Source organism: Phocoena phocoena, chromosome 20 (genome assembly GCF_963924675.1).
Source record: "Phocoena phocoena chromosome 20, mPhoPho1.1, whole genome shotgun sequence".
NCBI classification, from domain to species: Eukaryota; Metazoa; Chordata; class Mammalia; order Artiodactyla; family Phocoenidae; genus Phocoena; species Phocoena phocoena.
Window position 1 is genome coordinate 13,507,032 of NC_089238.1, and position 21,533 is coordinate 13,528,564.

The window sequence follows — 21,533 nt, forward strand, 5'->3', positions numbered from 1 at the left end:
ATTTCATGAAACTTGTTTCAGTTAAAAATAGTTGTGTGTGTGGCTTCCCTGGTGGCGCAGTGGCTGAGAGTCCGCCTGCCGATGCAGGGGACACGAGTTCGTGCCCCGGTCCGGGAAGATCCCACATGCCGCGGAGCGGCTGGGCCCGTGAGCCATGGCCGCTGAGCCTGCGCGTCCAGAGCCTGTGCTCCGCAACGGGAGAGGCCACAACAGTGAGAGGCCCGTGTACCACAAAAAAAAAAAAAAAAAAAAAAAAAGTTGTGTGTGGATGCACCTAATTTGAGCATAATAGCATGAATTGGAGGCAACCCAAATGTCCATCAGCAGGTGAACTGATAAACAAATTGTAGCGTATTCACACAATGGAATACTACTTAGCAACAAAAAGAAATGAATTCTTGATACACACTACATGGATTCATGTCAAAAATGTTACGGTGTGCAAAAGAAGCAGGACAAATGAGCATATATTTTATATGAAACACTAGTTAGTGACTTATGGAATCTCTGGTGACATAAAGCAGAAGGGCAGGGTGATTCCTGCAAAGAGCCAAAGGGAACTTTCTGGGCTAAAGGAAATGTTCTATTGATTATGATGGTGGTTACATGGGTGTGTACAGCTTGTCAACTGTAACACCTAAAAGGGGTACAATTTATTGTATGTCAATTATAGCTCAATAAAGTTGACTTTTTATAACATATGTGAATATATGCATGTACTGGGTTGCAATATAAAATATATTTCTTACCAGTGGGATGAGATCCAAAAAGTTTGAGAAAACCACCACATAACCTCAGTAAAGTTCAGGAAAACGGACCCAGTCTGGGGCCAAGAGATGTCAAGGCCAGGCCTCTAGAATCCAACACTGGCTAGCCAGGCAAGTCTGAGCCCAGTTTTCCTCTTATGAAAGCAGGAGGGCTGGCCCCCAGGGGCATCCAGAGATGACACTTCCTGGCCTTAACCTTGGTCAGTGACTCCCACTCAGGCCTCGGTTTCCCTCAAAACTCCCAGGGAGATAAAGATAGGGCCCTACCTCAGAAGATAGGGCAGCAAGGATATAATTATCCTGAGGCCCTGGGCATGGGGTCTGACGTAGAGTGGCTGCTCAGGGGCTCAAGGCCATGGCCACGGTCTTATTAGGGCTTGGGAGGAGGGGAGAGCCCAACCCATGGTGTCTGCTAAGGGACTGGAGCCAGTGCAAGAGTCTAGGGTGAAGCTAGGCCTCCTCCCATGGCCGAATGTCCAGCTGTCCCTATCCTTCACTACCAGCCCCAGCTGTCCATTCCTCCCTCCCAGGAAACCAGAGCCGGCTCACCAGGGTCCTATTCTGGGGCCGGAATGCTGTGTCAGCATTTCCCAGGGCCTGGAGGGGGTGGGGAGGGGCTAGTGCAGGATCAGCAGACCTGGCCCAGAAAAGAGAATATCCCCTCCCATATTCACAGCCCCACACCTGGTAGAACCACTGGGAGGGAAAAGTAGGAAGGACTTCGAGATGGGCAGCCCCTCCCCCCCAACCTCTCCCTGTCCCCTGCCCAGGCCCCAGAAAAGTGGACTATTCTGGGAGGGACACCTGTTGTTCCAATTCCCATCCCTGCCCCCCGCCTGCCGAGGGTCAGAGATGCAGAGAGAGACAGACTTGAAGACACAGTGAGAAACACAGAGGGCCTGAAGCCGAAGAACAAAGCCAGAGACAGAGACAGGGAGACAGAGATGGAAAGAGACAGAGACACAGACAACCCAAAGAGACAGCTAGGGAGAGACACCACCCAAAGACCATTAGCAGCCATATCTGACCATCCTCTCCAAAATCAAGTGGGGAAAGAAAGAAGACCCAGAAACAGGGGGACCCTCAGGAGACCCTCAAGGGCTGGGAGTTCAAAGGAGTTGTGTCCTTTAGCCCACCACAGCCCTCTTCCCAAGAATTTAAATAGGTCAGAGTCTGGAGCAAAAAGAGAATTAGGGCTAAGTGGGGGGTGGGGGAGGGGACAGCTAAATTAAGCTCAGGAATTAGAACCACCTTCCCCAAGTGCCTGCTTCCAGAGTGGTGGGAGGGGGTGCTCTCTCAGCGGCCCCCTTCTCTGGGACAAATCGCTAGTGTCAGAAGAGAGGGTGGAGGAGGGAGGATCCTCCTCCCCATTCTGTAGTCCAGGATTCTGCTAATTCTCTGACGAGAAAGATGGGGGAGACTAAGAGAGACAGAAACGGAGAAAGACGGAGTGACAGTCACCCAAAGGGACAGAGGAGAGACCCCAGAGTCTCAGAGACCACCAGCAATCAGGACAAAGACATCGGAGACAGAGAGACACTCAGACCAGAGAGATAGTCCCAGAGACTCCAACACAGAGATACGCACCGTCCGCAGAAACTGGACCTCATCCTCGCCCTCTCCTCCGTCACCCATGATGTCGAGGCCAGAGGTGCTGGGGCTGAGGTCGGTGGCTAAGAGGAGGGGGCCGAAGGCTGGACGGGTGGGCTGGGGGCGAGTTGGGGTCGGAGACCTCTGGGGACGACAGAGGCACCCGCGGCGTAGATGGAACTGCGTGGAGGACTCGTGTGCTGGACAGAGCTGGGAGGAGGTCCCCGCCCCCGGGTCCCCATTGGAGCAGGACGGCCAAGGCCACGCCCCTTTGACGGAGCCCCGCCTACAAACCCCAAACCTTGGCCGAAGGTGCGCTTGGGGTGGGCGGGCTTAGGGGGGTGTCTTTAAGGCAGCTACCCTCTCTCCCCCTTCGCGATAAGGAAGATGCCATCATTCTCCTGTTTCACAGAGAGCAAACTGAGGCTCTGAATGAGGAAGCCCCTGCTTGATGTCATACAACAGAGAAGGGATGCGCACTAGGTCTCCTGGCTTTAAAAAGCACCATACACAGTGATTAAAAATATGGACTCTGTTTTATAAAAAAAAAAATATGGACTCTGAGACAGACTGGATCCAAATCCCTGTCTTGCCACTCCTTTGTGTGACCTTGAACAAGTCACTTCGCCTCTCTGTGCCTCAGTTTCCTCAACTGGTAAGGAGGATATTAATAGTACCTACCTCACAGGGCTGCTGCAAGGATTAAATTAGATTATTTGCAGCACTTAAAACTGTACCAATACAGGTGCAACCACTGTGGAAAACAGTATGGAAGTTTCTCAAAAAAACTAAAAATAGAACTACCATATGACCCAGCAATTCCACTCCTGGGTATGTATCCGAAAAAAAAAAAACCAAAACACTAATTCAAATAGATACATGCACCCAATATTCATAGCAGCATTATTTACAATTGCCAAGAGATGGAAGCATCCTAAATATCCATCAGCAGATGAATGTATAAAGAAGATGTGGTACATATATACAATGGAATACTACTCATAAAAAAAGAACGAAATTTTGCCCTTTGCAGCAACATGGATGGACTTGCAGGGCATTATGCTGAATGAAATAAGTCAGACAGAGAAAGACAAATACTGTATGATATCACTTACATGTGGAATCTAAAAAATACAACAAACTAGAGAATATAACAGAAAAGAAGCAGATTCACAGAAATAGAGAACAAATTAGTGGTTACCAGTGGGGGCGGGGGGGTGGCCGGGAAGGAGTCATAAAGGGGAGGGGGAGTGGGAGGTACAAACTAGGGGTACTAGGAGGTACAAACTACTAGGGAGGTACAAACTATAGGCTCAAGGACATGCTATACAACACGGGGAATATAGCCAATATTTTGTAATAACTGAAAAGTAACCTTTAAAAATTGTATTTAAAAACTACGTATACAGGGCTTGCCTGGTGGCGCAGTGGTTAAGAATCCGCCTGCCAATGCAGGGGACACGGGTTCGATCCCTGGTCCAGGAAGATTCCACATGCCACGGAGCAACTAAGCCCGAGAGCCATAACAACTGAGCCTGCGCTCTAGAGCCCGTGCTCCGCAACAAGAGAAGCCACCGCAATGAGAAGCCCGTGCACCGCAACGAAGAGTAGACCCCGCTCACCGCAACTAGAGAAAGCCTGCGTGGAGCAACGAAGGCCCAACGCAGCCCAAAATAAATAAATTAATTAGTAATAATTTAAAAAGCTACCTACACATAGAAAATGTTAAGTAAGTGTTGCTAGCGTCATCATGGTCTTCGTCATCATCATCATTATTACAAAAACTTATGAGGCAGGAGTAATAGGCATAGTATCTAATATCTACAGTCTTTTGCGTGCCTGTCACATTTCAGTCTCTGGGCTACGACCTTTTCACTGCATCTCATTAGCTCTCACAACAATCCTGCTATTATTTACATTGTTTAGAGGAGAAAATAAAAATGTATGGTCCTTGCCACGCATGGTTTTAAGGACACGACCTGAATAAATGAGGTACAGCCGCCCCCCACAGATATCTGTGGATTTTCCATTTGCAGATTCAACCAACTGCGGCTCAAAAACAAATTTTTTTTTAATTCCAGAAATTTCCAAAAGGCAAAACTTGAATTTGCCACAGGCCCACAACTATTTCCATAGCATTTGCATTGTGTGTACAACTATTTCCATAGCATTTACATTGTATGTACAACTATTCCCATAGCATTTACATTGTAATAGGTATTATAAGTAATCTAAAGATGATGTAAATTTTACCAGAGGATGTGCGTAGGTTAATGCAAATACTACACCATTTTATATAAGGGACTTGAACATCCACAGATTTTGGTATCCAAGGGGGTCCTGGAACCAAACCCCTGTGGATGCTGAGGGATGACTGTAGTTCTCACAGTAATCTTGTGAAGTCAGTACTTGTATGGTGCTCATTTTCCAGATGAGGAAAGCTGAGGACAGAGAGGTGAAGTAACTTGCCCAAGGTCACACAGAGGCTGAGCCAGGGATTTGAACCCAGAGCCAAGGTTCTTAACCATTCGACTATACTGTCTCTATATTTGCATAAAATCTCCCAGTTACAACAAAAAGCCACTTCACCAGGGCCAGGCTACACTCCCTCAGAATTCTAATCCTCTGTCTCCCCAGAGGCTGCCTGAGCCAATGAGGGCCACTAGCTGGGCCACCCTTATGCAGATGAGCACCCTGGTCTTTGTAAGTAAGGGAGCACTGAGAGGGGCAACCAGCTCCTTCCTGTTCCTGGCCACCTGGGGGGAGGCGGTGCTGGAAGAGGCTTGGGATCTGGGGGTCTGAGGCAAAGGGCCTCTGTAGTTCCCTAAAACTGGCAGCTCTGGGGACTAGAGGCCCAACACAGGATGCCACACACACCTGGACCTCCTGCCAGGCAGGTAGCTTCATGCCTCTAGGCCTCAGTTTCCTCATCTGTCAACTAGACTAATTTAGGATATTCCCTAAACCTCTTGGGGTTGTGGAGAAGATTCCATGAGGAAACCAATTAGCGCCTACCACATGGTAACGGATTGATACAGGGATCTATTAAAATTATTATTGGAACCTCCCTGGTGCTCCAGTGGTTAGAATTCCACGCTTCCACTGCAGGGGGCACAGGTTCGATCCCTGGTTGGGGAGCTAAATTCCCACATGCCGCGCGGTGTGGCCAAAAGAAAAATTATTAACATGTAATGGTATCTAATAAGTTATACAAAACAATATCTTGCAGTTCAATAAAATTATACACAAAATGTTAAGGTATAATAGATTGCTATGTGTTACATAGTTAAATATTGATTTATTGATACAACTGTAATGGCACATACGTTTGTACCATATCATTAGAGTATATAATGTGTAATTATATAATTAGATATTTAGGCTAATATAATTATGTAACACAACTATATGTTTATCTGTCATACACTATATAATGCACACTTGCATGTTAAATATGAAGTTTTCCCTCAGAGTTGTATGTATAACAGAAAATTATTCTGTGTCATTGTGCATTACATCATAAGATATTAATAGCGTTTCCTTTTTCTGTCAGTCATCATTATGTGTTTTAGGACCTACCCATGTTGCTCTGTGGACACCTGGTCTGTGGCTGCCGGAGGTTTGCAGGCCTCCCTGGTGACTGTCCTCTTCTGTTTATTCCCTCTCCCGCCTGCGGAGGTGACACCCAGGCTGCCCCCACCTCCCCCAAAATAACATTGCAGTGAACTTCCTTGTATATGCCCCCACGTGGAACTGAGGGAGAAGGTCTCGGTATGAACACCCAGGAGCTAACCGTGGGGTCACAGCTCCACGCACACATTTAATTTGACTGCAGCGCCAAGCGGTCCTCAGGAAGGGCTGTCCCCTATCAGTACATAAGGGCTCCTCCGTCCCCAAGGCCCCAACCTCCACTTGGCATTTTTCCAGCTTCTAGTTTTTGCCAGACAAATAGGATGGCTCACTGTCGTTTCAATTTGCACTTCCCTGATCTCCTACCAATAATTTCTAGCACCTTCTCAGGTGCCTGTCTAGAGAGTTTTGGAGTCTCTTCCTCACCCTCATCCTCTTTGCCCATTTTTCTATCAGAGCGGCTGTCTTTTTCTCTTGTTGACTTGCAGCTGTCCCTTTTCCATTCTAGATATTAATCTCTCCTTGATTTTAAACTTTCTCTTTTTTTGTTTTTTTTTGGCCACACCACGAGTCAGGCAGGATCTTAGTTCCCCGACCAGGGCTCAAACCCGCACCCCCTGCAGTGGAAGCTCGGAGTCTTAACCACTGGACTGCCAGGGAAGTCCCGATTTTACACACTTTAAATACTGTTTTTCCTCTCTGTCATCTGATATTTGTTCCATGGTGTCCTCATTAAAAGAAATCTTTATTTTATGTTATCAAATGCATCCTGTTTCTGCCTCATGAGTTTTTGTGGTTTGCTTAAGCAGTCTTTTCCTTTGCGGTTGTTGGTGTTATTGTTGGTATTAACCATCCCCGAGGGCCATGAGGGCAGCACACATTTATACCAGTGCCAGGGACCTTTGCCCGTCTCCCTCTCTGAGGCTTCTCTGAGTCCTGGGGGCCTGGAGACACTCTCCCACTATAAGCTGGTCTCAGCCAGGGCTGTTACATCACCTCTTGTAAAGCAGGTGCCGAGGAGATAGGCTGAGAGTCAGACAGACAGCACATCACAGAGAGCACTCTTGAGATCAAAGGAGAGAGAAGAGAAAAGGCAGGTGGAGGAAAACATGGAGAGGGTCTGCAACCATACGGCATGGCATGGAATGGAAAAGCTAAAGAGAATGGGCTCTGTGCTTGTCTAAATGTTTTGGCCTGAAAAAAAAATCCATGGTGACTTCTTTCTGTGCAAAAATAGACTTCTAAAAGAGCTTTGGTTGAATGGACTCACGTACTAGGTTTGGCAGAATCATACTAAATACTGTGACCATTAATCCACTCTCGGGTATCTACCCTACAGAACCGCACACCACAGTGTTCACCGCAAGTCAGGGGCTAGCATAACAGCAGCAGCATTTCACAGCAGCCCCAAACTGGAAACAACTCAAATGTCCATCACAGGAAAATCAATCAATAAATCATGGACTAATCACATGATGGAAGACAATACAACAACCAAAGGAATGAGCTACAGCTAAATATAACATGGAAGCATCACAAAGACATGATGTTGAATGAAAGAAGCCAGGGACTTCCCTGGTGGTCCAGTGGCTAAGACTCCGCACTTCCAGTGCAGGGGGCCTGGGTTCGATCCCTGGTCAGGGAACTAGATCCCACATGCATGTAGCAAATTAAGAGTTCGCATACTGCAATAAACGATCCTGCATGCCACCGCTAAAGGTCCTGCACACCGCAACTGAGACCTGGAGCAGCCTAAATAAATAAATAATTTTAAAAAAAATGAAGCCAGATAGTTGTTTCCATTTATATACAGCTCAAAACCAGGCAAAACTACTCTGTTAGAAATCAGGTTACTGGTAACTTTGGGGAGATAGCACTGGGAAGGAACACAAGGGGGCTTATGGGGAATGGAAATGTTCTATTTCTTGATTTCTGTGAATGTCACAGGGGCATATTCTGTTTGTCACCATTCAACAACCTAAACACTTATGATTTGACTCTTTTTTGTACTTCAATTTAAAAATGTGTCAAAAAAAATGTCAAGCATGACACATTTAGGTAAGCGAAAACAAGCATGCACACTCAAAAGAAAAGTCTGTGTTTCTATGAGCATGTGTCCATGTACTTAAAAGCAGAGCCAACAGATCAGATGAAACCCAACCATGTATGATATTGGTCACCCCTGCCTAACAGGGACAGTGGGATGGGGAGGGGACTCCCCAAGGGTTAACTCCCATCTGCAATGTTTTTATACTAAGATAACAGTCTTTAAGATTATGTGAGGACTTCCCTGGCGGCACAGTGGTTAAGAATCCGCCTGCCAATGCAGGGAACACAGGTTCGATCCCTGGTCCAGGAAGATCCCACATGCCACAGAGCAAATAAGCCCGTGCGCCACAACTACTGAGCCTGCACTCTAGAGCCCCGCAACGAAGAGTAGCCCCCTCTTGCCACCAACTAGAGACAGCCCATGCGCAGCAATGAAGACCCCAACACAGCCAAAAAAAAAAAAAAGTTTGTGTGAGAATTAAATGAGTTAATATGTTAAGAGCCCTTAGAACAGTAGGTGCTACATAAGGTTTTCTTACAATAAAAGGAATAAAGTGAAAATGTTTTCTGGGGTATAAATGGTATTATTAAAACTAAGCTAGAAATAAAAGAAACATAAGAAATATACAAAATATTATGTCTTGTGACTTTCCAATCAAACTGCTGTGCATTATACATGGATATGTCCTCATAGAAATATAGACTTTTCTTTTGAGTGTGTTTACATAAATGTGTCATATTAGGCATACTTTTTTTAAAAAACTGCTCTTATTGAAGCTTGACAGTGACAGAACAGAGAATCACGGGTCTGGAGACCGAAAGATGGGGGAGATAGAGAGAGAGCCCGCTGGGTGATTGGGGGTGGGGGCCCGCAGCACCGGAAACCTCAGCCTGAAGGGATCCCCGTGTGGGGGGAGGAGGGACCTTTGGTCTCTCCCCAGCCTCTTCCTTCCCCCTGGCCTGGGGCTGGGTGGGGAGGGGCAGTTCCTCTTTCCTTCCCAAGCACAGAGGAGGCCCCAGCTCCCAAGGGGCTAAGAAGCTGGAGCATTGGTGAGGGGGGGAGGAGCTGAGCCACACTCTTAAAAGACCCCTTCCCCTCAAGGAAGCATGAACAGGAAAGACAGCAAGAGGTGAGGGGACCCTTCTCCAAGAGACCAGGAGCGCCCTGCGCCCCTGGGTCTCGCTTGGGCTGCATGGGAAGTTTGGGGAGGTTCTAACCAGGGGCATAGGGTATCAGGCTACTCTCGGGGCAGCAGCAGGAGCAGGGGGCGCCAGGTGGAAAGATGCTTCAGGGAGTCCAGAGCCAGCTTAGGCTGGGGCTGTTTGCTTGGGTGTCTGTGTCTTATCCTTGCTCTTCTGGAATTTGAGCTGCTCTGATCCCATTCTCCCCGCGCCCTTCACGCCCCCATCCTAATTCTGTAGGCTGGGTGTCTCTGTCCTCCCTGGGGTCTTCTTGGCTGCCCCCAGAACTGGAAACTCCAGACTCCCGCAGGGCCCTGCCCCAGGGGAGGGGAGTGTGATGCAGGGCAAGGCGGCTCCCCGGCGGCGTCTTAAGTAACTCCTGGCTGCTCCAGACGCTGCAGGGGGCAGAGAGTCCGAAGGTAAGGGCTTAGCAGCTGGCTATACCAGCAGGTTCTGCCTTCCTGTCCTCACAGGGGCCATGGTGGCTGGGTCCATAGCCTAGGCAGCTCCTTCTGCCTCCCCCAGCATGTCTTTGATAGGCAAAGTGTCCCCTCCCTATAATCTCCAGGAGTTTACTGGTGGAGACCTGGCTGCCTCATTTTCTGGCTGTGTGACCTTAGGTAAGTCACTTACCCACTCTGTGCCTCAGTTTCTTCTTCTGTCAATAAAATAATCATAGTCCCTCCTCAGAGGGACGCATGAGTCCTCGATGGTACAGTCTAGACCTGTGGTTCTCAAGCTTGGGCACACATCAGGACCACCTGGAGGGCTTCTAAAACACAGGCTGCTGGCCCACCTTCAAGGTGTCTGATTCTGTAGGTCTGGGGTGGGGCCTAAGAATTTGTATTTCTCTCAAGTTCCCAGGTGATGCTGTTGGGATTGGTTGAGGACCATGTTTTGGGAACCCCTAAACTAGATAGATGCTCAACCCTCTGCCCGGTACACATCCAGTGCTCAGTAATGCCAGCTGTTACTCAACAACATTCAAAATGATTACGGAGCTTTTAGGATGCACCAGGGACATGGCAGTGCCCTTGTTATGGGGGTCTCCCGATTTCTGGTTTCACCCCCATTCCCCAGGCCTTGCTTCTAGTTTGCTCCATCACATTCTTTCTCTGCATCTCAAATTTAACTTTCTCACCTCTGGCCACTTAAGGGCCTAAGCAAACTAAATCCCTTAGTTAGCACTTTTGAAGAGCAAGGCATTGAATGTTCATAATAAATTCTTGGGGAAGGTCTGAAGACAACCCTCATTTTTCACATGAGGAAACTGAGGTCCAAAGAAATTATGTGATTAACACAAAGTCTCACCAGCCAGCATAAATTTCTCCAACCCAGTTCTGTCTGACTCTTGTGGAAGCCAAGGCCTTCTGCCTGGATTCTGCTCCCTCCTTCCTCTACCATCCCTGTCTCTCCATTACCCTCTTTCCCCAACTGGAACAGGAGCCTTGGGGAGGCACAGGGCAGAGTGAGGGTTATTTTTAAACTTTCCTTGAAGCTGCCTCAGCCCCAGGAACCGCACCCAGCTCTGAAGGGCTCTGGTGAGGCTACTTTGCACCTGTATCTTCTCTCCAGGCTCCAAATCTAGGGACCCAGGCTTGCAGCTAAGACTCCAGTCCCACCGAAAGGCTGGCTTGGGGGAGGGGTCTGTCACCTTAGTGGCGGTCAAGGTCGGGGAGGAGGGAGAGATGGAATCTCAGGGGTCTGCTTCTCTCATGAGGGCTGGGGGGAGGAGGGGTAGGTGTTGGAAAGCAAAGGGGAATTCTGAGGAGTATCCCTGAAGGCAGAACCTCCCATGATTCCCCCTGGGGAGGATAAGAATAATTCTGGGGGTCTTCTCCTATGATTCCCTGGGAGGTCAGGAGTAACCCATCTGCCAACAGGAAGCCTCTCCCATGATGTCTTGGGACCATACAGTCAAGGGGAATTGGGGGACAATGCCTGGAGGAAAGAGTTCTTATGATTCCTGGGGGGTCTTTAGTAGTCCTGGGGCTCTTCTCCCGTGATTCGCTGGGGGCAGTGGTTCAGGGTAGTCCTAGGGTTTTCCCCCCTGATTCAGGACAGGCGTGACCCTTGGAGTTTTCTTGTAGGAGAAGCCTCCCATGATCTGGACTACTCCTGGGGTTTTCTCCTATGGAACCACGGTAGGTCAGGACTAATGCTAGGACCTTGCCTTTAGAATGCCTTGGGGCTTTGGGGTCAAGAATTCTGGGGGTCTGCCTCAAGGAAGGGGCTCCCATGATTCCCCAGGAAATGTGTCCACAGGAAGTCCCACCAGGAATGCCCGGGGAAGACAGGGGGCCGGGGCCGGGCCCGACAGGCCCGCCGCCACAAGACGTGCCCCAGCCCCCGGGAAATCAGCAAGGTCATGGCTTCCATGGCTCTGGGTATGCTGAATGAGGGCGGCTGCAGCGAAGATGACCTGCTGGAGAGATGCATTCAGTCTTTCGGTGAGTGTCCCCTCCCTGGCCAGCCTCCCCAGTCCTGAGGTTGGGCCAAGCACCCACCTCTCTCTGGGCTCAACTTGAGGGGTATAAAATAGAGGCAGGCGTATGTGGAATGACTCTCAATCACTACAGTAGGAGTAAGAGAGACACCTACCTGCGCTTCTGTTTCCTGAACCACGGGGGGAGGGGTCTGATACTATTTCCATCTTCAGTATGACTTGCCAGGGACGGTGCTGGTCCGTGCACGGTACAGACAAGGAAACTGGAGCACAAGGAGGCCAGGTTGTTTGCCCAAGTTCATACATGGAGTCACTGGTAGAGCTGGGGTTTGAGCCAGGCTGTCCAACCGGCTCTGGAAGCTGTGCAGTCCATTGCCCAGCGGCCATTCTGACACAGTGTCCCCTTCTCCTGCCTTCAGACTCGGCTGGCAGCCTGCGCCGTGGGGACCACATTCTCAACATGGTACTTGCCATGCACAACTGGGTGCTGCCTTCTGCCCACCTTGCTGCCCGTCTGCTGACGTTATATCCTCCCGGGGCCATGAGCAGTGGGTGGAGGACGGAGGGCGGAGATGAGAGAGCCTGGTGGGGACGGGGTGAGCAGGCAGGTCTGAGATGCTGGATAACAGAACCTTGACTGGAACTTAAGTACCAGGAGGCCACAGGGAGCACACAGGAGCTGAGGAGGCTGCAGATCTGTCACCTGGTCAGGTAGGCCTGGGCCAAGACCTACACTCCCATGACCCAAGATCCTCACCCTACTGCCCCCCCAAAAAAATAAACCACTTCCCAGAGACTACCCAGTCCTGCTCCTGCAAATCCCACTCTGAGAATCCCCTGGCTTGGTCCCTAAAACCTCTCAGTTCTCTTCCTTAGAACCCTCACCTCTTAGAGACCCCTGACCAGATCCTATGGACCCTCTCCCAGCTGGTACCCCAAGACGTCCAGCTCAGATTCCTAAAACCCCGACCTCCCATATACCCCAGCCTAGTTTCTAAGACCCCCCTCACCCTGTTCCCCCAAAATCTCACCCCTAGAGGCCCCCAACCTAGCTCCTGAGACCCATGCCCACTACCCTGCTTCCTAGCCATCCCACTTCCAAGAGATTGCCCAGTGCATCTGCCATAGATCCCTCAGCCTGTGTTAAGAGGCCCCCAGTCCTACTCCCAGAGATCCTCCCAGCCTGGTGGCTCTCTGAACCCTGGCCTTCCAGAGACCCCCCTGCACACATTTAGAGACGTCCCCAAGCCCAGCACCTAGAGATCCCCCAGCCCAAGAGACCCCTTTCAGAGACCTGCCTCACCCCCAGCCTCATTCCACCATCTCTAAACCACCCTCAGGTACTGGCTGACCCAACACCCTGAGACAGTGCATCAGGAGCCCCAGTTAGAAGAGGTTATAGGTCGCTTCTGGGCCACTGTGGAACAGGAGGGTAACGCAACCCAGCGGAGCCTGGGAGACTCCGCGAACCTGTGAGTCAGTCCCTTCCCCTTCCCTCCCACCCCCACTCTGCCTTCTGCCTCCACACTCCCACACCATCCACCCCAGCTCCTCCCCCTGCCTCTCTTTGCCCCCAGGCTGAGCCCTGGTGGCCCTGGCCCCCCTCCCCCCATAAGCAGCCCAGGCCTGGGCAAAAAGCGCAAAGTGTCCTTGCTTTTCGACCACCTGGAGACCGAGGAGCTGGCAGAGCACCTCACTTACCTGGAGTTCCGGTCCTTCCAGGCTATCACGGTAAGGACGCCCCTCCTCCCAGCTGGGGAGGGCTTGGGGTGGGCTGAGGTGTGGCTGGGGCCAGGCAGGACTGAGAGGACCCAAACTGTCAAACTTGGGTGCTAGAGGGTCCAGGAAAATGAGTTAAGCTGGCTGAGCACAGAGCCCCGGGTTCAAATCCCATCAGCCCCTTCCTACCTGTGTAATTTTGAACTAGTTTCTCAACCTCTCTGGGACTCAGTTTTCTCATGTGTAAAAAGGAGGTCATAATGTTTCATTGGCTGGTTGGGGAAATTAATATGTCCATTTAAAAATGCTCGTCACAGTGCCTGGCACATAGTAAGTGCTCAAAATATTTTATTAATTGTTCATTTATTTGAGAAGCATTTAAATTCACTGTGCCTCAGCCCGTTATCTGTAAAAGGGGGACTTAGTTCCTGCCCCATAGGATCAGCGCCTCGTCCAGAGTAAATGCTCTATAGTTGAACCATTTGAAATTGCCATGTTTTGACATATTTAACCTACCCAAATTGTAATTTCAAATGCTTCAACCTATATATAAGTGTTTAGCTATTGCCATCTTGCCATCATCGTTTTGAGGGTAGTTGGGGATCTGCTTCCTTAATGGGAAAATTTCCTGATTGTACACACACACACACACACACACACACACACACACACACAGTGCAGTAGATGTGGGTATGTAATGTTGACTCCTTGAGCAGAACAAATAGAAGTTAGTTTCGTGTCCTCTTCACCACCCTTCCCTTTGCTGACTATATACCAGTCAGGTATACAGTTAAGAGCAATAGACTGGGTTCCCTCCCTGACTCGGGCCTGTGTGACCCTGGGCAAATTACTTAGCCTCTCTGTGCCTCAATGACCTCATCTCTAAAATGGGAATAATATAGTGTTCACTTCATAGACTTGTGAGGCTATGAGGAAGGTCTCAGAATAGTACCCAACTTTCTTTAAACATTTCTCCTCAGATGGGAGAGGGCCATGGTGACCTCAGGGACATGTGATGGCCGGGCTAGGACGTCAGAGGTCGTGACTGCTTGGGGGATGGCGTGTGAGGGGCAGAACCTGAGCGCGAGGGCCCACCCTGACACCCACCTCACCCCCAGCCCCAGGACCTGCGGGGCTACGTTTTGCAGGGCTCCGTGCGGGGCTGCCCGGCCCTGGAGGGATCCGTAGGTCTCAGCAACAGCGTGTCCCGCTGGGTGCAGGTCATGGTGCTGAGCCGTCCCGGGCCTGCACAGCGCGGGCAGGTGCTGGACAAGTTCATCCACGTGGCACAGGTGAGGTCCGCCCCGTCGCTCTGCCCACTTTCTGAGCACCTGCCCCGCGGGGCTCCCGGGCGGTGACGTCACCATATCGTGGCCCCTCCCGAACGCATCACGCCCCACCCTGGCCGCGTCCCCGCGGCCCCAGTCCTGTCGTTTTAACCCGGGACTGTGACGGCACTTCTTCCCTGGCCTTGATTTCACCACGTCCAACCCGCCCTGGCCCCACTCCTTGGTCCCAGCCGTGGCAGTTGACGACTTTCCTCCTGACCCCGTCTCACAAGCCCAATGCCCGAATATTCTATCCGCAGGGCAATGAAAGAGGAGACTCTTTCTTGCCCGCACCTTTGCGTCAAACTCTACCCCGTCCCTAGGCCCCAGCTGTCCCTTTAGGACAGTGACAGCATCCGACCCCATCACTTCAGGTCTCCCTTGGCCCGCCCTTTCTCTTCACCTTCCCCCCTTTCCCTTCCCCCCTCCCCTTCCCCCTCCTTTCCAGCTATGTTCCCTCCCTTCTGGAGAAAAGGGAAGCCCGCCTTCCCCCAGCGTGGCCACGCCCCTTTGCGTACTTCCTCGCAGACCACGCCCTGCCTCTGGCGTCTTCCATCTCCTTGCTTCCCCTGTCCCGCACGACAGACCAGGGTGTTCTGGCATCTACATGGGGTCTCCCCGGTCTGAGCGTCTTCCATTCCTCCCTGGCCCCCAACAACCTTCTCCCCCAGCAACCTCCGCTCTTCAAACTTGAGAAAGGGGAGGGCTGACCCCACACCTGTCTCTTATATCTACCTGACCCCTCCGTATCACTCTGGACGATTTCACCTCTGCCCAGCTCCCAACTCCTGCCCAGAACTCAGGCCTTCTGATCTCCCCTCACCTGGCTGGCTCCCAGTGCAGAGGCCGCCTAGTTGTCTGACACCCTAACATCTGTCTGCAACCTCCACACCTGCCTGACACAGACCTGTTGAGTCCCCAAACCCGTCCAACACCCCATACTTGCCTGACTCTCCCCACTTTTTTTTTGGCCATACCACGTGGCATGTGGGATAATAGTTCTCCCACCAGAGCTCCAGCTCATGCCCCGGCAGGAGAAGTACACGCTGAGTCCTAACCACTGGACCGCCAGGGAAGTCCCTGACTCCCCCCACTTCTGTCTGACCTAACATTAGTCTATCATCTGCCTGACCTCCGTGTGATGCCCACATACCTGCTTGTGGCCCACTCCTGCCTGACACATCTCACCTGTCTGATGCCTGCACTGGCCCATCCCCACACATGCCTGAGACCCCAACTCAATAGGGATGCTGTCATTTGAACCCCCAATTTGCCTGTCCTCCATGTGGTGCCCACCACTTCTGCATCACCCTCCCTTCCTAGAGGCTCCTCCAGCTGCAGAATTTCAACACGCTGATGGCAGTCACTGGGGGCCTGTGTCATAGCGCCATCTCCAGACTCAAGGACTCTCACACCCACCTGAGCCCTGACAGCACCAAGGTGAAGTCCCACTGCCCTCCCCAAAGTTCCAGTGGTCAATTATCCTGAACCCACACACTTTTCCCCAGCCCCCTCCGTCCCTTCTCAGGGGCTCTGGAGCCACCCAGAGACCTTTTGCCCCTCCAAATCTGACAGACCCCCCAGGCTTTGTCCTCCTCTGTCATTCTTCCTCCCTCCTCATCCGTGGTGCTGACCTCTCTCTACTGTGTGTCTGGTCCTGAGCAGGACTGGAGGGAGGCAGATAAGAGATGCTAGCAGAGAATTTGTAGTCCAGGTGGGGAGTGAAATGATGCCCCCAGGGATGCCAACATTTGGGCCACCCATGGGAGGAGCATGGGTTGGTGGTGTCCTGAAAGTGTCTAAGGAGAGTGAGTCATTCATGAGTCTGGTGTGTGCCTGAGGTCAGGATGTGGCAGGATATTGGGCTGGAGATGCCGGGGCAGGGGGCGGGGGGAGATCCTGTTGAGCCTTTTGCAAGCTCAACTAAGGTGTCTGGGCTTTACCTAGAGGGCAGTGGGGAGCTAGGAAGCGTTTGGGAATGCTGAGAGCACCCATGATCAGATTTGGGTTTTTGAAAAATCACTCTAGCCTGGGGAATGGGAGACAGTGGGGCCTTTCTGAGATGGGGGCCCAAGTGGAAGAGCAGTCTGGGGAGATGCTGAAGCCAATGTGGGACACGGAGGGGCTTGGGGAGAGGTCCAAAATGTCATTGGGCCCCTGGGGGGTCCAGAGCCACACAGGACGCTGCTAGATACTCCCCTTCAAGGAGCTAGGGGAACAGAACTGGCCTCCCCGATTACATGCTGCTCCCCGCCCAAAAAAACCCATGCCCCTCCCACACAGGCCCTGCTGGAGCTGACTGAGCTCCTTGCTGCCCACAACAACTACGCCTGTTACCGCCGCACCTGGGCTGGCTGCACCGGCTTCCGGCTGCCTGTACTGGGTGTGCATCTCAAGGATCTGGTGTCCCTGCACGAGGCACAGCCTGACAGGTTGCCTGACGGCCGCCTGCACCTACCCAAGCTCAACAGCCTCTACCTGCGGCTGCAGGAGCTGGCAGCCCTCCAGAGGCAACACCCCCCCTGCAGTGCCAAGGAGGACCTACTGCATCTGCTCACGGTGAGCTGCCCTGAGCTGCCCAGGCTGAGCTCCCAGAGGCCGCACCTGCGGGGTACTGAGATTTAGGGTCCTGGGTGGGTGAGGGTCAGGATAGAATAGTAGAATAGCACTGGAATGCATGGGCTTTGAAGCCAGAGCTTCTAGGGGTGTTTTTGTTTTTGTTTTTTTTCTGTGTGGTCTTGGGCAAGTCACTTAACCCCTCAGCCTCAGTTTCCTTAACTACAAAATGGGAATACAAATAGGACCTACTTCAGAGAGTGGTTGAAAAGAATCAGTAATATAATTCATATAAATATCATTCATATAATTCACATAAAGTACTTAAAATAGTATCTGGAACACAGTGAGCTCTATATAAGTAATGCGTTTTTCCCCCAGTTCCCCCAGCAACTCAAGTATCCATTGATCTGAGCTCCAGAATTGCTTCCGGCTTTTGCACTCCTGAACTCCAAGGTTCTGAGCTTCTCATGCCACTAGTCCAAAATTCCAAGCTTTAACATATCCAGGAATCTAAGCAAAAAGCTAATAACAGTTATTGACCACTTATTATGTGCCAGGCGCCATGTTTAACAGTCCCCAGAGAGCACTTCATTCCATCCTCACAACCCTACGAGGAGGGGACCCTTATTGTGTCCATTCTACAGACTGAGAAACTGAGACCCACAGAGGTGAGGTCACTTGCCCCCTGTCCCACAGCAGGCCAGCTTCAGAACATGTATTAACTGTCACACTATGTCCTAAGACTGCAAGTGTGAGATTCTGGCTATATTTTATTTTACATAGACAGATAGATAGGTAGATAGATGATAGATAGATAATAGAGATAGAGAGGTAGAGATATATATATTTCATTCTAAAGAGCTATAAATTGAGAGAGACTGGGATTCTGAGGACCAGGTAGTCTAAGACCGAAAAGCTGACTTTCAGATCCTAAGACAGGACCACCTGCAAATTGAAAATGTGGGGCTCCTTGTTTGAAATTATTAAGAATTTCAAGATGGTGACAGCAGGGCATTAAATGAAGTGGAGGCCCCTCTAAGTGTGGGGCCTGCCTGTGAAGCTGGTCCTGCCCCAGAATGATTGGTGCCTGAGCTGCTATGCTATGCTGACCCTAAGAGGCCATCAGCCCAAATATTTATTGAGCACCTGCTGTGAGCCAGGCACTACTTTAGGCACTTAGGCTCACAGCCGTGTGCAACATCAGAAAAAAATTGCTGTCTTGTGGGGCTGACTTCCTAGTGGGGGAGATAGCCAGTGAAAAAAGTAAATAAGTAAATCATATGGTCTTCTAGATAAAAAGTGCTATAGAGAAAATTAAAGCAGAAACAGGCATGGAAAGTGACAGGGGTTTGCAATTTTAAATAGGATCAAAAGAGCCTCGGTGACAAGATGGTGTTTCTGGTCTAGGGGACCAGCGGTGTGCAGAGCGAAGTGGGGCTCAGTGGGAGAGAGGACCATGGGGGTCCCAGGGAAGAGGGGCTTTGGAAAGAGGAGGAGATTGGGGGTCCAGGCGGGCATGGGCTGTAGGTAGGAGGACAGAGACAAGGAGGGTCCGTAACGCCCTGCCCATCCTCCAGCTTTCCCTGGATCTCTTCTACACGGAGGACGAGATCTATGAGCTTTCTTATGCCCGGGAGCCCCGCTGTCCCAAGAGTCTGGTGAGACCCCAGCCCTGACCTCTGACCTCCAGCCCAAGCCTCTGCAATGACTAACTGCGACCCTCTGTCCCTGCCCCAGCCACCCTCCCCCTTCCAGGTGCCCCTGGTGGTGCAGTGGGCACCTGGCGTGACGCCCAAGCCCGACAGGGTCACGCTGGGTCGGCATGTGGAGCAGCTGGTGGAGGTGAGGAGGAGCCCTGGGCGGGAGGAGGGATCTAAGGCCCCGGGGCCTCTGACTCGGCCTGACTCTCCCCTTCCCACGCTCCTCTGAAGTCTGTGTTCAAGAACTATGACCCCGAAGGCCGAGGCACCATCTCTCAGGAGGACTTTGAGCGACTCTCAGGCAACTTCCCCTTCGCCTGCCACGGGCTTCACCCACCCCCCCGCCAGGGGTAGGTGCTCCCGACTCCTGGGTTCCCTTAAGACGAGGACCTGGGGTATCCAGGACTCCTCGGTCTGGGAGAAATGGGCCAGTCCTGCTGAAGCGCAGTCTCTCCCCCAGGAGTGGCTCCTTCAGCCGAGAGGAGCTGACAGGGTACCTGCTCCAGGCCAGCGCCATCTGCTCCAAGCTGGGCCTGGCCTTCCTGCACACCTTCCAGGAGGTCACCTTCCGCAAGCCCACCTTCTGTGGCATCTGCAGTGGCTTCGTGAGCACTCCGCCCGCTGTCACCCTGAGGGACCCCTGGAGCGCCCTAACTCCTCACAGCCTGGGCTGGAAAAGCCAGCCCTGCCCTGGAGCGCGCACGGTCACCAAGCCCAGGATAATCCCCAAATTCCACAAAAGCCTCTAGCCTCAAATAATCCCTGTATTTCACAGCAACGCTAAACAATGGATATTCCCTACATTTTGGATAATTCTGAAGTCTAGATACTGCTCGATTCCCAACCTCCATCCTGGATAATTGCCAAACCCTGGAGAATCTACAAACACGAGTAGATTATCTCCAAGCGGAATCAATCTCCAAGTCTCTAGACCCCAGATAATTCAAACCCTGGATAATTTCCAAATTCAGGGTATCCTCAAACTCTGTATAATGGACAAATCTCTCAATCTCAAACCAAGAGCAATTCACAAACCTTGGATTACTTTCCGAATTTACTTTTTCATTCATTTTTTCATTCGTAAATATATACTGGGCACCTGCTGTGTGCCCGGCACAGTTATAGGCTCTGGGTGGGTGGGAGCACAGGAGGAAACAGAACAGACACAATCCCTGCCCATAGAATTTATGCTTTATTAATTCCAAATTTTGTCCAATTCTCATATCACAGATGACTTTCCAAACCTGAGATAACCTCCTAATTCCTTTAGTCTCCCAGATCCCACATAAGCCTCTAGCCTTGAAAACTTCCAAAACCTGAATTGTTTCCTCCAGACAGACCCCAGCCCCACCCCAATCACAGCCCTCCTTCCCCTAGCCTAGGTAACCTATTCTGCTTTCTCTTCCCAGCTTTGGGGTGTCACCAAGCAAGGCTACCGCTGTCGGGGTGAGCGGGGCATGGGTAGGGGGAGGGAATCCAGGACCCGCGGGCTGGAAGAATAGAGGACACAGACTGGGCCTCTGGCACTAACCTCTGAATTTCCCCCAGACTGTGGGCTGTGTTGCCACAAACACTGCAGAGACCAAGTGAAGGTGGAGTGTAAGAAGAGGCCAGGGGCCAAGGGCAACGTGAGCCCCCTAGAAGCCCCTGTCCCACCCACACCAGTTCCCCATGCCGGCTGTGGTAAGACCCAGGGTGTAGCAGTCCTGGGAAGGGGGTCTGGTGGATGGATGGGGATTAACTCCAAGGTCATGAGGTCTTTTCTACCGCACCCACATCCCTCCCATCCACAACCCCACGAACAGGCTCCGAGGACAATTTCTCCTACACGCTATCCCTGGAACCTGAGACTGGGTGGCACGTTTGCCATGCTTGGACCCAGACAGAGCCCTCACATCCCTCCTGGGAACCAGAGACGGTGAGGAGGAGCTGCCCCTACCCACAACTGGATACAGGGAGACCAGCCTATTTGCCTGGGGGAGCCCAGACAGATTTGGGGAAGCATAGGAAAGTTAAAATATGCAAAAGTCCTCAGTTGCTTGGGTAGGAGGGCATAGATAATGGTTAATTTTTAATGTGTTGATAGAAAAATAGGAATTACAGTATGTTGTGGGGAGGGGAAGGGGTAGCCACTAGTAGAAAAGAAAAGGGAGTTTAGGAAGAAAAAAAGAAAGACAACTATAAGATGGCTAGAATAATGCCAAATATATCAGACACTAATGGTGGAGTAAATGCCACGATTCGAAAGTGGGGACTCTCAGATTGAGCTAAAAGAAAATCCAGAGGGGACATTCATCCATCCACTTTCACAAGTCTGGGTGAGGCTCTCCCCCTGCAGTGAACCGTCTCCTGGACATCGTACATTTCCCACATCACCCAGTGTCTTCCTCCTTCCAGGTCCCTCTGCCAGCGACGGCCCCATCACCCACCCAGTCCTCCAAGCTGAGTTCCTAGACGTTGCCTTGGTCTGCTCTCTCCCCACTCCCTCCACCAGAGTCAGTCTCGAGTCCTATTATTCGGCCTCCAGCAGAACCCCCCAAAGGCATCGCCTCCTTCCCATCCA

At 51.3% G+C, this 21,533-nt stretch overlaps 2 protein-coding genes across 3 annotated transcripts in view; one reads left to right on the forward strand and one right to left on the reverse strand.

The window, feature by feature from the left end:
• RYR1 (ryanodine receptor 1) overlaps nucleotides 1-2,402 on the reverse strand; it is a 117,694-nt gene extending 115,292 nt beyond the window's left edge. For both annotated transcript variants that reach the window (XM_065899310.1, XM_065899309.1), the window contains exon 1: nucleotides 2,355-2,402. In XM_065899310.1, the coding sequence (XP_065755382.1) occupies nucleotides 2,355-2,402 (48 nt within the window). The remainder of the gene's footprint in view (nucleotides 1-2,354) is intronic.
• Nucleotides 2,403-9,143: 6,741 nt separating this feature from the next.
• Nucleotides 9,144-21,424, forward strand: RASGRP4 (RAS guanyl releasing protein 4). Its single transcript, XM_065898485.1, has 18 exons — nucleotides 9,144-9,166; nucleotides 11,484-11,668; nucleotides 12,084-12,186; nucleotides 12,246-12,249; nucleotides 12,314-12,375; nucleotides 13,005-13,136; nucleotides 13,242-13,395; nucleotides 14,502-14,675; nucleotides 16,035-16,151; nucleotides 16,995-17,270; nucleotides 18,848-18,928; nucleotides 19,008-19,112; nucleotides 19,202-19,320; nucleotides 19,431-19,575; nucleotides 20,380-20,416; nucleotides 20,519-20,653; nucleotides 20,776-20,888; nucleotides 21,368-21,424. The coding sequence occupies exons 1-18, from the start codon at nucleotides 9,144-9,146 to the stop codon at nucleotides 21,422-21,424; spliced, it is 2,022 nt and encodes a 673-aa protein (XP_065754557.1).
• Nucleotides 21,425-21,533: the final 109 nt, after the last annotated feature.

Bases quoted from the DNA above. Each gene is read 5' to 3' on its own strand.
- RASGRP4 (XM_065898485.1), top strand. From the start codon at position 9,144: ATGAACAGGAAAGACAGCAAGAG. The intron at 19,113-19,201 runs GTGAGGAGGAGC...GCTCCTCTGAAG, and splicing joins ATGTGGAGCAGCTGGTGGAG to TCTGTGTTCAAGAACTATGA. The intron at 20,417-20,518 runs GTGAGCGGGGCA...AATTTCCCCCAG, and splicing joins GCAAGGCTACCGCTGTCGGG to ACTGTGGGCTGTGTTGCCAC.